This window comes from Macaca fascicularis, chromosome 7 (genome assembly GCF_037993035.2).
Source record: "Macaca fascicularis isolate 582-1 chromosome 7, T2T-MFA8v1.1".
NCBI lineage: Eukaryota > Metazoa > Chordata > Mammalia > Primates > Cercopithecidae > Macaca > Macaca fascicularis.
The window spans coordinates 20313080-20327873 of NC_088381.1; the positions used below are offsets into that span (position 1 = coordinate 20313080).

The following is a 14794-nucleotide window of genomic DNA, read 5'->3' on the forward strand; positions in this document are numbered from 1 at the left end:
AACAAGAAATGAGCTCAGGAAACCCTTGAGAAGGAAAGTTGGGGTTGAAAAGGGAGAAGCAGACCTCTGGATGATCTGCCACTTGAACATGTCAGCTTTGAGCTGAACCTCCTGAAGTGCCATCTCCTCATTCATCTCTTTCCTGATACTCTGAAAGTTAGTAACTGCCCCAAAGGGCCATTAGGAGTTGGGAGATGGTAATGACTAGACCTGGGAAGAGGGCTTGGGTGAGGAGAATCCAAGTGAAATATCCCATCCAGAACCCAAGCCTTCCTGCTACACTAGGTTCTTTATACCCATAAGCCACCAATCCCAGCTTTCAGACTAATTTCTTCCCAACCACCCTTCCCAAACAAGTTTCACCTCCTCTATGCTTACCCATCACGGCTACTATGATACTCCGAAAGATAATGGAGCCAAGCAACAACCAAAGGATGAAATAGATGCTGCTGAAGAGGCGACTGACTTCACGCACCTTCCAGACGTCCTGAAGCAGTGCATACCAATGATCCAAGATGAAGAGAATGAACACTGTTACCAGGGAATTCGGGAGGTCCCTAAAGAAAAAGGCATGTGAATAGACAGAAACAGAGACCTAAACCTTTCAAAAATGGTACCATTCTTACTTTTAAAGAAACATAACGCATTTCTTTACAGTTTGTTCTGATTTTGGTTCCTTTTGTACCATACTCAGTTTTTAGCTAATCACTCTTTGGTTTGAAGTTGTTTTATTTTATTTATTTATTTATTTATTTATTTATTTATTTATTTATTTTGAGATGGATTCTCGCTCTGTCGCCCAGGCTGGAGTGCAGTGGCCTGATCTCAGCTCGCTGCAAGCTCCACCTCCCGGGTTCATGCCATTCTCCTGCCTCAGCCTCCCGAGTAGCTGGGACTACAGGTGCCCACCACCTCGCCCGGCTAGTTTTTTGTATTTTTTAGTAGAGACGGGGTTTCACCATGTTAGCCAGGATGGTCTCGATCTCCTGACCTTGTGATCCGCCCGTCTCGGCCTCCCAAAGTGCTGAGATTACAGGCTTGAGCCACCGCGCCCAGCCTATTTATTTATTTTGAGACGGAGTCTCGCTCTGTTGTCCAGGCTGGAGTGCAGTGGCGCGATCTCAGCTCACTGCAACCTCTACTTGCTGGGTTCAAGAAATTCTCCTGTCTCAGTCCCCCAAGTAGCTGGAATTACAGGCAAGCACCACCATGCCCAGCTAATTTGTGTAGTTTTAGTAGAGATGGAGTTTTGTTATGTTGGCCAGGCTGGTCTTGAATTCCTGACCTAAGGTGATCTGCCAGTCTCAGCCTCCCAAAATGCTAGGATTATAGGCGTGAGCCACCACACCCAGCCTAAATTCTCCTTTATCATGAATAATCTATGACTACCTCTCACTATTCCATTAGTCCTGGGGTATAACAAATACTCAATAAATAGGTATTGACTGAATTTTCAAAGATGAATGAATCACCAACTAGATAGTTTTTTCTTTTTTTCTTTTTTTTTTTTTTTTTAGACAGAGTCTTACTTTATCATCCAGGCTAGAGTGGCGCAATCTCAGCTCACTTCAACCTCTGACCCCCAGGCTCAAGTGATTATCTCACCTCAGCCTCCCAAGTAGTCAGGATTACAGGCGTGCGCCACCATGCCCAGCTAATTTTCGTATTTTTAGTAGAGATAGGGTTTCACCACGTTGGCCAGGCTGGTCTTGAACTCCTGACCTCAAGTGATCTGTCTGCCTGCCTCGGCCTCCCAAAGTGCTGGGATTACAGGTGTGAGCCACCATGTCTGGCCGTTTTTTCTAATTTTATTCTCCACTGCTCTATGGACTCCACTTAATAGAAAATCACTCGCAAATTTAGCAAAATTTAGCAAAATTAGCAAATTTAGCAAAATAGAAGATAATTCACAAAATTATTCCTATTAGTTTGCTGGTATGAAATGATATGCAGGTAAATGGGCATGTTACATAAATATATGTGATCCTAAATAACGAAATATACAGATTATAAAATTAATAATATTTAAAAATTGCTAAAAAAGTAAAACGTTTCCGGGAAGGTACCTAAATTTTACTTCCTTTCCTTCTAGTCCCCCATACACAATTTATTGAAAACATCAGAGCTTGTATAGGATAAATTCTAGGATTTTCCTAACTCAATACTCTTACAAAACTATCTGTTAGAGTCTAACAGAGTCCTGAGAGTTGACAAGATTGAATTCTAATTCATAAACAGGATTATCTACTCTAAATTCAAGTTGATTTTCTTCTAGAAAACAGATTAGTCGGGTTTTGCTAATATTTAAAAAATATATAACATTTCATAAATTTGTGTGTCATCCTTGCACAAGGGCCATGCTAATATTCTCTATATCGTTCCAATTTTAGTACATGCGCTGCCAAAGTGAGCATTGATTAGTGTTTTCTAGACAGAGACCAGCAATAGGCACGTGCACGTGTAATAGGTAGAGATTGGGATAAAACCAGCGATCATATTTGGGAATCACAGTAACATTCATTGATCACTTATAATGTGTTACATACTGTGCTAAGGGCTTAAATGCATTACCACATTTATCCCCACACTCTTATGAAATAGCACTGCTATTATTCTCCCCCACCGCCTTTTCTTTTTTTTTGAAACAGAATTTCACTCTTTGTAGCCCAGGATGGAGTGCATTGGCTCAATCTCGGCTCAATGCAACCTCCGCCTCCCATATTCAAGCAATTCTCCTGTCTCAGCCTCCCGAATAGCTGAGATTACAGGTGCCCACCACCACGCCTGGCTAATTTTTGTATTTTTAGTAGAGACAGGGTTTCACCATGTTGGTCAGGCTGATCTTGAGCTCCTGACCTCAGGTGATCCACCCGCCTTGGCTTCTCAAAGTGCTGGGATTACAGGCGTGAGACACCATGCCTGGCCTCCATTTTTCAAAAGAGGTAACTGAGTCACAGAAACCAAGCTTAACCACTGGAGTGTACTGCTATTTAAAGATGCCTGGCCGGGCGCGGTGGCTCAAGCCTGTAATCCCAGCACTTTGGGAGGCCGAGACGGGCGGATCACGAGGTCAGGAGATCAAGACCATCCTGGCTAACATGGTGAAACCCCGTCTTTACTAAAAAATACAAAAAAAAACCTAGTCGGGCGAGGTGGTGGGCGCCTGTAGTCCCAGCTACTCGGGAGGCTGAGGCAGGAGAATAGCGTGAACCCGGGAGGCAGAGCTTGCAGTGAGCCGAGATCCGGCCACTGCACTCCAGCCTGGGGCAACAGAGCGAGACTCCGTCTCAAAAACAAAACAAAACAAAACAAAAACAAAAAAGATGCCTGATGACAGTGTGGTTTGAATTTGCAAAACCCAGAATAAACATGGAACTAGCTGCCCTACTCTCAAGATCAGAGCTAAAACCACTCACTATTCTTTTGCTTTCTCTTTCCCTCTCTCTATTGTGTTCTATTTCAGTTTCTTGGAATAGACTGTACTTTTTATATTACTATACTTTGGACAAGCTTCCTGGTCTCTTAGCCAAATTTTTTCCCCTCACCCAGCTGTTCGCCAGCTCTGCTTACAAGAAGAACACATGGTACTCCAGGTCCTGACGAGGTGAAGGGGTATACTCTAGGAAGACGTAGACACCAGTCACAACAAAAATGTAGACGAAGATAAGCAGCAACATCAAGAGGAAGGTCATGCTCTACAGGCCATAACCTCAAGTCAGACGTGGGCCAAACTAGGCTAATCTCCACCAACAGCCCAGTCAAGGCCACCTGGCAATCCCCCACCAAACCCTCCCTTGCACTCCTGAACCCAGTCATCTCTGAACCATGGCACCTGTCCCCAGCCCCTTCTCATCCAATAACATATCACAAGATGTTTCATTGCCTTCTTTGACCCACCAAGATTTGTTTCATATTCTTTTTTTTTTTTTAGACGGAGTCTCACTCTGTCGCCTAGGCTAGAGTGCAGTGGTGCAGTCTCCACTCACTGCAACCTCTGCCTCCCAGGGTCAGGCAATTCTCCTGCCTCAACCTCCTGAGTAGTTGGGACTACAGGCACACAGCACCACACCTGGCTAATTTTTTTTTTTTTTTTTTTTTTTGTATTTTTAGTAGAGACCAGGTTTCACCACTTTGGTCAGGCTGGTCTTGAACTCCTGACCTCATGATCTGTCCCCCTCGGCCTCCCAAAATGCTGGGATTACAGGCGTGAGCCACCGTGCCTGGCCGATTTGTTTCATATTCTGTGTTAAGTTCTCATATTTATCTACCTTGCCCCCTGCTTTAGCTTGCAACAGTCAAATCACCTTGAGGGCCCTGACCAGGACCAAAATAATAACTCAAATTTGACGGAATTGTGCAAGGAGTTTGAGAGACCTCAGCACCCGGCAGATCCTCAGAAGCTGAAGCCACACCGATTGGCCTGTTACCCCTACCAATACCACAACCTCGGGAAGCAGGGACTGTGGAAAACACACAGATTATGAGTAAAACACACCCCAAGGCACACTGACACAGTTGCACCTTCTTCATCTCATCCTCTTCATTGTTCCCTGGGCATTATTCCTTGAACAGCATTCTCTGAGAATTGTTTCCTATTCCGCCTTTTTATACTAAGTTGCTTAAACACTGTACTTCAACTTGTTCAGATATAAAAAGGGGGATAAATTCATGGTTATTTAATTGGGTTGTCGTGGAGCATAAATGAGGTAATGTAAGGAAAACACTTAAAATAGTGCCTGGCACTTAATAAGTGCTCAGTAACAGGCAGATGTTCTTGTTGGCGTTGACGTTGTGATCTACCTTGCTCCCAATACCAACGACTCCTGCAATGACTGATGTTTAGTTTTAGGGAAAAAAAATCAAAAGAAGGAAGTAAATTTTTGTTTCTTCCTATTATTATGTTAACTTTTCTTGTCCTTTTGATTCACCTAGGCACATTCTTCATCCCACTAAAGGAACCCTCAGGATCTCTATCCTTACCAACATGGTAACAACAAAGTCAAAGACATTCCAGCCACTCTTCCAGAAAAGGGAAAAGTTGGATAGCCACTTACGAAGGATCTCCAGGAAGAAAATAAACAAGATAAACAAAGTTGCCACCTCCAAAGTCAGCTTCAATGGCCATAGTTTGGTATTTGTGGATTCCAGCAATTCTGTGAGGATAGAGCAAAGGAGGAATAAAAGTTAAGGAAGCTGGAAACCGAATGATGGAGAATGATCACACTTAATAAACCACAGTTTTGCCCACTACTGTTCCATTTTTCTTTGAGTTTCTCTTCTTAACATTGTTGCTTCAACCTGTGAAATACAGGGAAGGACAGAATTGACCATAAAACATAGCCACAACTAATCTGTTGATATAGTTATGTCTGCCCAGCTACAAGTCACTTCCTATCCACTGTGGGGGTCACACAGCCACTAAGAGAATACTCTCCTTAATTATCCCTACCTCCAACCCCCCACCCCCATCTACTGCACTGTTATCTCAGTTCCAAAGTTCACAAGAAAACAATGGGTCTTGAGAACAGAATGAAAACACAGGGCCATGAGATCTGAAGTACTTTATAACGAATCCAGAAACAAGCCAGAATCATTGGGGAATATCGAATTATAACAATAAATCACCTGGTTCTGTTAGCTTCCTTTGAAAACTTTTCCTTTCTTCCCTGTCTAAAATTGGTTTGTTCTGCAAAGCAAATTGAATGCATACTTCCTCTCTAGAACCCTATTATTTACTAATTGCTATTCCTTAATTCATTGCCTTTCTCTTTCAACCTCCTTCATCTCTTTTATATAATTAATGGATGTATGCCATGTTCTAGGAAAAAAAAACACTGATATTAAAATAGGCTTAAGAGCTAAATAGAAATCAACATTGTGGTGCTCTGGCTTTAAAGTCATCCTGATGCTGAACTGGATCCAGACAAAAAGAACAGAGTCATACTTCAATCATCCCTAGAATTTTACAGAGGCTGGCCCCTTCTAAAAACCAATGGAGTTATGTTATACTTATTCCTATGCTTGTTTTGAGACAGAGTCTCACTCTGTCACCCAGGCTGGAGGAGTGCAGTGGCATAATTACGGTTCATTGAAGCCTCGATCTTCCAGGCTCAAAGGCCTCTGGGTAACTGGAACCACAGACACATGTCACCATGCCTAGCTAATTTTTTCTTTACATTACTTGTAGAGATGGGGTCTCCCTATGCTGCCCAGGTTGGCCTCAAACTCCTGGGCTCCAGCGATCCTCCCACCTTGGTCTCTCAAAGTGCTGGAGTTATAGGCATGAACCACTGCACCCAGCACTCCTATGCTTATTTAGGCTCTGTGATTCTTCCATAAATTTTCCTTTCTCCCACGTTTCTCTAAGATGGACAATTTTTCACATTTTAACATATATGAAATTGGGATGCTTTTTTTTTTTTTTTTTTGAGATGGAGTCTTGCTCTGTTGCCAGGCTGGAGTGCAGTGGCGTAATCTCAGCTCACTGCAACCTCCGCCTCCCAGTTCAAGTGATTCTCCTGCCTCAGCCTCCCGAGTAGCTGGGACTACAGGCATGCGCCACCATGCGCAGCTAATTTTTGTATTTTTGGTAGAGACGGGGTTTCACCATGTTGGCCAGGATGGTCTCCATCTCTGCACTTCGTGATCTGCCCGCCTTGGCCTCCCAAAGTAAGGATGCATTTTACAACCAGCGATGTGTCCCAGTTTAATTGGGCATGATTTTTATTTCTTAGTGGTAAATAGTGAATTTCACCATTGATGACAGCTTAGATTCAATAATATACAAAATTTTTTCACTTAATAAATTCTAGCTCTCAGGAACATAGGATTATATAATTAGAAAGAGCTGAGAACCACATTTGTGGCTGGAAAATAGAATGCTATCATTTTTATTCAGTTTTTGCCCTTGCAAAACAGGAACCCAAAGAAAGAAATGAAGTAAAATAAGGCTTTTGTGAAGCAGAAGATAGTTTTAAGTACCTTAAAATAGTTTAAGTAGGGAAGTCCAAATTACAGAGGCAGTAGCACTTTTACTCTCTGGAAAAAGGAATACTTTCATAGAAGCTCAACGAACCCAAGGAAGGTCAGAGGAACGAATAGCAGAAATTGCCTCAGCAGCACAGAATATGCAAAAGTGACTGCCTCCACTCTACATCAAGTAATGTGTCCTCTCTGAAGATGAAAAACAACTTTCTAAAATTCTTGGAATTTTTCAGGCTGCTATAGCAAGGCAAAGGAGTCTTAATGGAAATAGACACCAGGAGCCCAGTGAAGTGTACCCAGGAATCTTAGCCAGTGTAGTGAAGCAGCAGTGAACATCTATGCTTGAATATTCTTCTCAGGGTGACAGACAGTAGCCATTGGATGAAGCAAGTCAGCTAAATATGTAATTCTGCTTTACAGGGTAGAGTTCACCATGAACAGTCATCTATTTCTACTCCCTACTCTAGAAAAACAACAGTAGGTCACCTCACAGAATACCAGGTAAATTCACATTGGTTTCAAGGAGTCCAATATTATAGGTGAGGAGAATAGTATACTGTAACAACAAACTGATATGTAGATTTTGACATTTACACAGTTTTAATATTTTTAGTAATGTTTTGGCCAGTTATATCTATCATGAAGCAAGGAACACTGATGTTGAAACATAATTTCTTTTTTTATTTTGAAATGGATTCTCACTCACTCTGTTGCCCAGCTGTTATCTCGGCTCACTACAGACTCCGCCTCCTGGATTCAAGCGATTCTCCTGCCTCAGCCTCCTGAGAAACTGGGACCATAGGTGCACATCATGATACCCACTGATTCTTGTATTTTTAGTAGAGATGGGGTTTCACCATGTTGGCCAGGTTGGTCTTGAACTCCTGACCTCAAGTGATCCGCAGGACTAGGCTTCCCAAATTGTTGGGATTACAGGTGTGAGCCACACGCCCAGCCAGAAATACAATTTCACGGAGAGCATTAAAAATGATAATTCTGGCCCGGCGCGGTGGCTCATGCCTATAATCCCAGCACTTTGGGAGGCCGAGGCAGGCAGATCACGAAGTCAGGAGATCGAGACCATCCTGGCTAACATGGTGAAACCCCGTCTCTACTAAAAATATAAAAACTTAGCAAGGCATGGTGGCAGGCGCCTGTAGTCCCAGCTACTCGGGAGGCTGTGGCAAGAGAATGGCGTGAACCCGGGGGTGGAGCTTGCAGTGAGCGGAGATTGTACCACTGTACTCCAGCCTGGGAGAGAGAGCAAGACTCCGTCTCAAAAAAACAAACAGAAATACAAAAAAAGAATGATAATTCTGCAAGTTTAATCTCAAGATGATCTTCATCAGATTCTATATGTTCCATTCATTTGACCAAAAACTTTATATAGCACATCAAGCCATCTCTAGGACTTTAAAAGTCAATGTAAAAAATGGTCACCTTCAGGAATATGCCCACCTTTGGGAAAAAATTGTAATGATATTATACTTAGGTTTTATTTTATTTTTGAGACAGGGTCTTGCTCTGTCAACCTGGCTGTAGTGCACTGGTGAGATCATAGCTCACTGCAGCCTCAATCTCCTGGGCTCAAGTGATCCTTCCACCTCAGCCTCCCAATACACTCAGTTTTTAATTTTAAGCAAGGATTGTCTACACTTGTGATGTGTTATTTTCTGACAAAGGCTTGCAAATGAGTCAAATCTTTTTTTCTTTCTCATTATTTAGAAACAAAATATGAGATTTTAAAAATACGCCAATTGATGCTTAAAGTACAAAACAGAATTACCAATATCCAGCTGTGGAAGTAGATTTTTTAAAGCCCTAACAGTTTAGATCACTTTACGATCTGGAAAAAAAAATTCTAAGCCTAAAAAAAGTGTTAATGTTTATCATATGAATTAGTCTGTTCAAAGAAATCTGTTAATCACAAATCATTTCCCTTTGCAAAATCCCTCCTCCCTCTCTACCACAAGAATAAGCTTAATAAGATAAAATTTCCATGAACTTGACAGGTAATTTCCAGTCTGGCAATCTACTTATCCTCTGGCACCATGATCATGTTGCATATTCAGTTAACAGTTTTACCAAATAGAATGGTTAGTGCTATTCTATTTTGATTTGTCTATTAGATCTAGGGCAGGGGTCCCAAGCCCCAGGCTACTGACTTGTACCAGTCCATGGTCTGTTAGGAACTCGGCCATGCAGCAGGAAGTGAGTGGTGGGTGAGTGAGCATTACCGCCTGAGCTCCATCTCCTGTCAGATCAGCTGCGGCATTTAATTCTCACAGGAGTGCAAGCCCTATTGTGAACTGCATGCGCGTTAGAAGAATCTAATGCCTGATGATCTGAGGGGGAACAGCTTCATCCTGAAATCATCCCTCCTACCCCATCCATGGAAAAACTGTCTTCCAAGAAACCAGTCCCTCATGCCAAAAAGGCTGGGGACCACTGATTTAGGGAATCCTGTATATTTACTATTATTTACTTCATTCCAAGGCTTAGGACTATAATCCTAGCCATACAAGGCAAATACATGGCAGCAATCATACAATAAAAGGCAATTATAAGTGACTTAGTTCAGAATCTTCAACATTATGAGGAAGAAATAAAACACCTCAAAGTATATAGTATACTGTACTGGGTCAGTGACATCAATTATTGTTGTATATTTAAATATCTTGGACCTCACTACACTAAAGGACTATCTTATTTTTTTGAGACAGGGTATCACTTTGTCACCTAGGCTGGAGTTCAGTTGCACGATGGCTCACTGCAACCTCCGCCTCCCAGGCTCAAGCAATCCTCCCACCTCAGCCTGCTGAGTAGCTGGGACTATAGGCATGTGTCACCATGCCTAGCTAATTTTTGTATTTTTTGTAGAGACGAGGTTTCTCCACATTAGCCAGGCTGGTCTCAAACTCCTGAGCTCAAGCGATCCTCCTGCCTCAGCCTCCCAAAGTGCTGGGATTACAGGCATGAACCACCATGCCTGGGCCCCAGAGATAAACTTGTAGGGGACTTGGACCTAGAGGCAGAGTTCTGAACTGGCTACAGGCACTGGACATTTCTGTTGAGGAAAGTATCTATGTGACATAAACAGCCAAGAGCTTCATAACTAAGCCCTTCTCTTAAATATTCCCCCTAGGCTGGACGTGGTGACTCATGCCTGTAATCCCAGCACTTTGGGAGGCTGAGGCATGAGGATCTTTTGAGCCCAGGAGATCATGACCAGCCTATGCAACATAGTGAGATCCTGTCTCTACAAAAAAAAAAAAAAAAAAAATCAACATAATTAGCCTGGTGTAGTGGCAGGCACCTGTACTCCAAGCTACTCAGAAGGCTGAGGTGGAAGGATCAATTGAGCCCTGAGGGGCGAGGCTGCAAGGAGCCATGATCACACCACTGCACTCCAACCTAAGCAACAAAATGAGACTCTGCCTCTAAAAAATAAAGTGGGAGACTTCCCCACAAGAGTGAAAATGATACAAATGAGTAGTTCTACTGTCCTTTCATCATTTCTGAGCAGTTTGAGATTATCAACAAATGAGCTCACTGATTTTGCAGACATCCTTATGTTTTGAATAATTTTCATATAATTTATTATTGGTTTAAGAATCATTTCCTTTTAAGTAATTTTTTTTGGCTCAGCTAATATCTTAGTAGTACCTATCTTTTCATACTTTGTGAGCTTTCTTATTTGTACTTAAATAATCTTCTAAATATACTTGTAAAAATGTAAATGTTAGGCCGGGTGCGGTGGCTCACGTCTGTAATCCCAGCACTCTGGGTGGCCGAGGCGGACGGATCACGAGGTCAGAAGATTGAGACCATCTTAACTAACACAGTGAAACCCCGTCTGTGGCCGGGCGCAGTGGCTCAAGCCTGTAATCCCAGCACTTTGGGAGGCTGAGACGGCGGATCATGAGGTCAGGAGATCGAGACCATCCTGGCTAACACGGTGAAACCCCGTCTCTACTAAAAAATACAAAAAAAAACTAGCCGGGCGAGGTGGGGGGCCCTGTAGTTCCAGCTACTCGGGAGGCTGAGGCAGGAGAATGGCGTAAACCTGGGAGGCGGAGCTTGCGGTGAGTTGAGATATGGCCACTGCACCCCAGCCTGGGCGACAGAGCCAGACTCCGTCTCAAAAAAAAAAAAAAAAGAAACCCCGTCTGTACTAAAAAATACAAAAAATTAGCTGGGTGTGGTGGCGGGTGCCTGTAGTCCCAGCTACTAGGGAGGCTGAGGCAGAAGAATGGCATGAACCCAGGAGGTGGACCCTGCAGTGAGCTGAGATCACGCCACTGCACTCCAGCCTGGGCAACAGAGCAAGACTCCGTCTCAAAAAAAAAAAAAAAGAAATGTAAATGTTAGATCGTTCACCAATAGGCACCAGTATCTTTAACAGAAAACATTAATTCAAACAAGTGTCAGGCTAAACTCACAACAGAAATAAAAGTGGTCTTCCTAAGTTCAGTTCCTTGTGGATTTGTTACATTGCTACATATTACAGCTAGTTTTATGTGTCTAGATGCTCCGTATCTAGTATACTCTTGAAAGCCCTCCAAATATTAATATTTCTTTTTTTTTTTTTTTGAGATGGGGTGCAGTGGCATGATTTCAGCTCACTGCAACCTCCGCCTCCCAGGATCAAGTGTTCTCCTGCCTCAGCCTCCTGAGTAGCTGGGATTACAGTTGCCTGCCACCACACCCAGCTAATTTTTTGTATTTTTAGTAGAGATGGGGTTTCGCCATGTTGACCAGGCTGGTCTTGAACTCCTGACCTCAAGTTATCCAACCACCTCGGCCTCACAAAATGCTGAGATTACAGGTGTGAGCTACCGTGCCCAGCCAATATTTCTACATTTTAGCAGTTGTATAAATCCTACTCTAGGAGGGTTTTAATATAATTGTCCTTAATATAAATGTCACAATTCAAATGACATTCAAAAATGTAAAATGATCAATTTAGAAAAAAAAATTATTCCTACCCACTTCCTTTTCCTTTTTTTTTTTTCTTGAGACAGAGTTGTACTCTGTCGCCCAGGCTGGAATGCAGTGGCATTATCTCCGCTCACTGAAACCTCCGCCTCCTGGGGTGAAGGGATTCTCCTGACTCAGACAAGTCTTGAATAGGTGGGACTATAGGCCGTGCCACCACGCCCGGCTAATTTTTTGTAATTTTTTAGTAGAGACAGGGTTTCACCATGTTGCCAGGCTGGTCTTGAACTCCTGAGCTCAGGCAATCTGCCTGCCTTCCGCCTCCCAAAGTGCTAGCTAGGATTACACGTGTGAGCTGTCGTGCCTGGCCTCACTTCCTCTTTCATACAATGTCAGTTCTCACCTATTTCAACCATCAATACGATCTTATGCAAAAAGATCAGGAAGATGATGAAGTTTTTGAAGAGAGGACCTGTTGTCTCTTAAGGAAACGTATAGAGTGGAGTTCTTTCTGATTTATGCAGCTGAAATAATAAGGGTAATAACATAAGCGGTGAGAATGAGAAAATGGAGTTTGGGGAGCAAAAATAAGTCATTAGGCAGATCATCAACAGCCAGGACAAAAATGAGTGATGTGAAAGGATACACTCAAGGACCCATCTGGCCCACAAAGAAAGAGGTGGCCTCTGACTGCAGCGCACATGAAGCCTGCTCAACAGCCTCTGGGCATGTGAAATCCGTCCTATACATTGAGGCTTTATAGAGAAGCGCACTAGCTGGTGTTGATCTCCCAACGTAAGTTTCTTCTGGTGGGAAGGATCTACAACAAAAATTAAAAAGGGATAGTGGATAAAGACAAAGAAAATAGAGCAGGTAGGGTTGGGGGCAGGGATATTGGTCAGATTACGGGTCCCCCTAATGCCTTACTGCTGGTCCTTCTCTTCTCACAGCAACTAAGAATTCTGTTTGGAGTGAGAGAAAATGTACTGCTTATGATCAACACTGTCCATGCCCACAAAAGCAACAGGTTCACAAAGTCTTAAGTGTCTTTGACAGAAACTTTTCCGAATCACCCATGGCTAGTGGCTATCCTAGGCCTAAAAGTGAAAGACATGGATTCTATCTCCTCAGTTTTATTTACAAGCCCTTGATTTATCAAGTTTGGTAAACCAGCAACTAAACCGACCTCCCCAGAATTTTCCACTCTTTTTTTTTTCTTTTTTTTTGAGATGGAGTCTAGCTCTGTCGCCTAGGCTGGAGTGCAGTGGCCGGATCTCACCTCACTGCAAGCTCCGCCTCCCGGGTCTACGCCATTCTCCTGCCTCAGCCTCCCGAGTAGCTGGGACTACAGGCGCCCGCCACCTAGCCCGGCTAGTTTTTTGTATTTTTTTAGTAGAGACGGGGTTTCACCGTGTTAGCCAGGCTGGTCTCGATCTCCTGACCTCGTGATCCGCCCGTCTCGGCCTCCCAAAGTGCTGGGATTACAGGCTTGAGCCACCGCGCCCGGCAATTTTCCACTCTTAAATGTAGAGGATGTGCATAGGAGTCTTAAATTTAAATTAGTGAAGAAATATGCTGCTGACCAAGTAACTCCCTGATAGTGTGCCGCGGCACAGCTTGGCTCAAGCCTTGCAAATGCTCGATGAGAGAGAAAGTATCGATGAGACGTGAACGAATGGCATCAGCTCGGGGCAGCTGCATCTGCCCTTCTTGGTGGTAAGTGGTCATGTCTGCTAAGAAAATGTAAGCATCAAGGGTCATTTCATTCTTGGAGTTGCACCAAGGATCACAGGTTTTCTGTCCCCTCCACCCCACCCTCTTTGCCCTTAAGATTCCTTAATGTACCCACATTTAGGCACTAGGAGCAGTTGGGAAGAACAAACATTGTACTCAGGGTTTTTTTTTTAAAATAAAAGGGGCTAAGAGGCGTAAAGACATTGCGCAGTTGATCAAGTGGTCTGGCATCTTCACTTTGTGACGGCATTTCTAATTAAAAGCTTATTAAAAAAAAAAAAAAAAGTCCGGGCGCGGTGGCTAACGCCTGTAATCCCAACACTTTGGGAGGACAAGGCGGGCGGATCACGAGGTCAGGAGATCGAGACCATTCTGGTTAACACGGTGAAACCCCGTCTCTACTAAAAATACAAAAAAATAACCTGGCGTGGTGGCGGCCGCCTATAGTCCCAGTTACTCTGAACTACAGGAGGCTGAGGCAGGAGAATGGCGTGAACCCAGGAGGCGGAGCTTGCAGTGAGCCGAGATCGCGCCACTGCACTTCAGCCTGGGGTACAGAGCAAGACTCCATCTCAAAAAAAAAAAAAAAAAAAAAAAAAAAAAAAGGAGCAGCCACAAGGGCAGGGGCCCGGGGCTGGACAAGAATCTGGGCCCCACCTGGGCCTGAGAGAATCGGGCAATGAGGTGGAGTTCGGGGAGGACTTGGCCTGCCCACGAAAGAGAAACCAAGTGAAAAGAAATTGGGCAAAATGCAAAAGCCTGACATTTTGAAAATGGGTCCCGTCCCAGGTGTGTCCACCCCAACACTCCTTCGGGGGCTAGCTCCTTCTCTCCTCCATTATCGCTTCTGGGCCTCACCTCAGCCCAGGTTCTCTTCGCCCACTCAGTCCCGACTTCACGCTTCCGCCTCCAGCTCAGGTGCCCCCTGGGCCCGGCTACCCCTACGCAGGACGAGCTCAGGACCGGCTCCCGGCCTCACTGCGCCCCATTCCCCGCCCCGCCCGACCCCCAGGTTGCGGCTCACCCCGGGACCCGGCCCTAGCCCCTGACCCCTGCCTAGGACCGGGCACAGCCACGCTCTCCCAGCCACTCGCCGCCTCGGCCCCGCCCCGCACTCCGGCCACTCGGCGGTTACCAG

At 44.2% G+C, this 14794-nt stretch overlaps 1 protein-coding gene and 1 non-coding gene across 6 annotated transcripts in view; both read right to left on the minus strand.

The window, feature by feature from the left end:
• The window catches only part of LOC102115029 (cation channel sperm-associated protein 2-like), a 29115-nt gene extending 14353 nt beyond the window's left edge, over window positions 1-14762 (minus strand). For 2 of the 5 annotated variants that reach the window (XR_012414909.1, XM_073995721.1), the window contains exons 1-5: window positions 14515-14762; window positions 12569-12742; window positions 12326-12394; window positions 5055-5153; window positions 379-557 (exon numbers count right to left, since the gene is read on the minus strand). Coding sequence is in view for 3 of the 5 variants with exons in the window: in XM_073995721.1 (XP_073851822.1) it covers window positions 379-557; window positions 5055-5125 (250 nt within the window). In the remaining 2 variants the exon portion in view is untranslated. Of the gene's footprint in view, window positions 1-378; window positions 558-5054; window positions 5154-12325; window positions 12462-12568; window positions 12743-14514 lie in introns of those variants that run through there. The other 3 variants (XM_073995720.1, XM_065547324.2, XR_012414908.1) reach the window with 2 other exon arrangements.
• Window positions 2308-2412, minus strand: LOC123574739 (U6 spliceosomal RNA). The gene has a single exon (XR_006699943.1). It is a non-coding gene; the product is annotated as a U6 spliceosomal RNA (small nuclear RNA).
• Window positions 14763-14794: the final 32 nt, after the last annotated feature.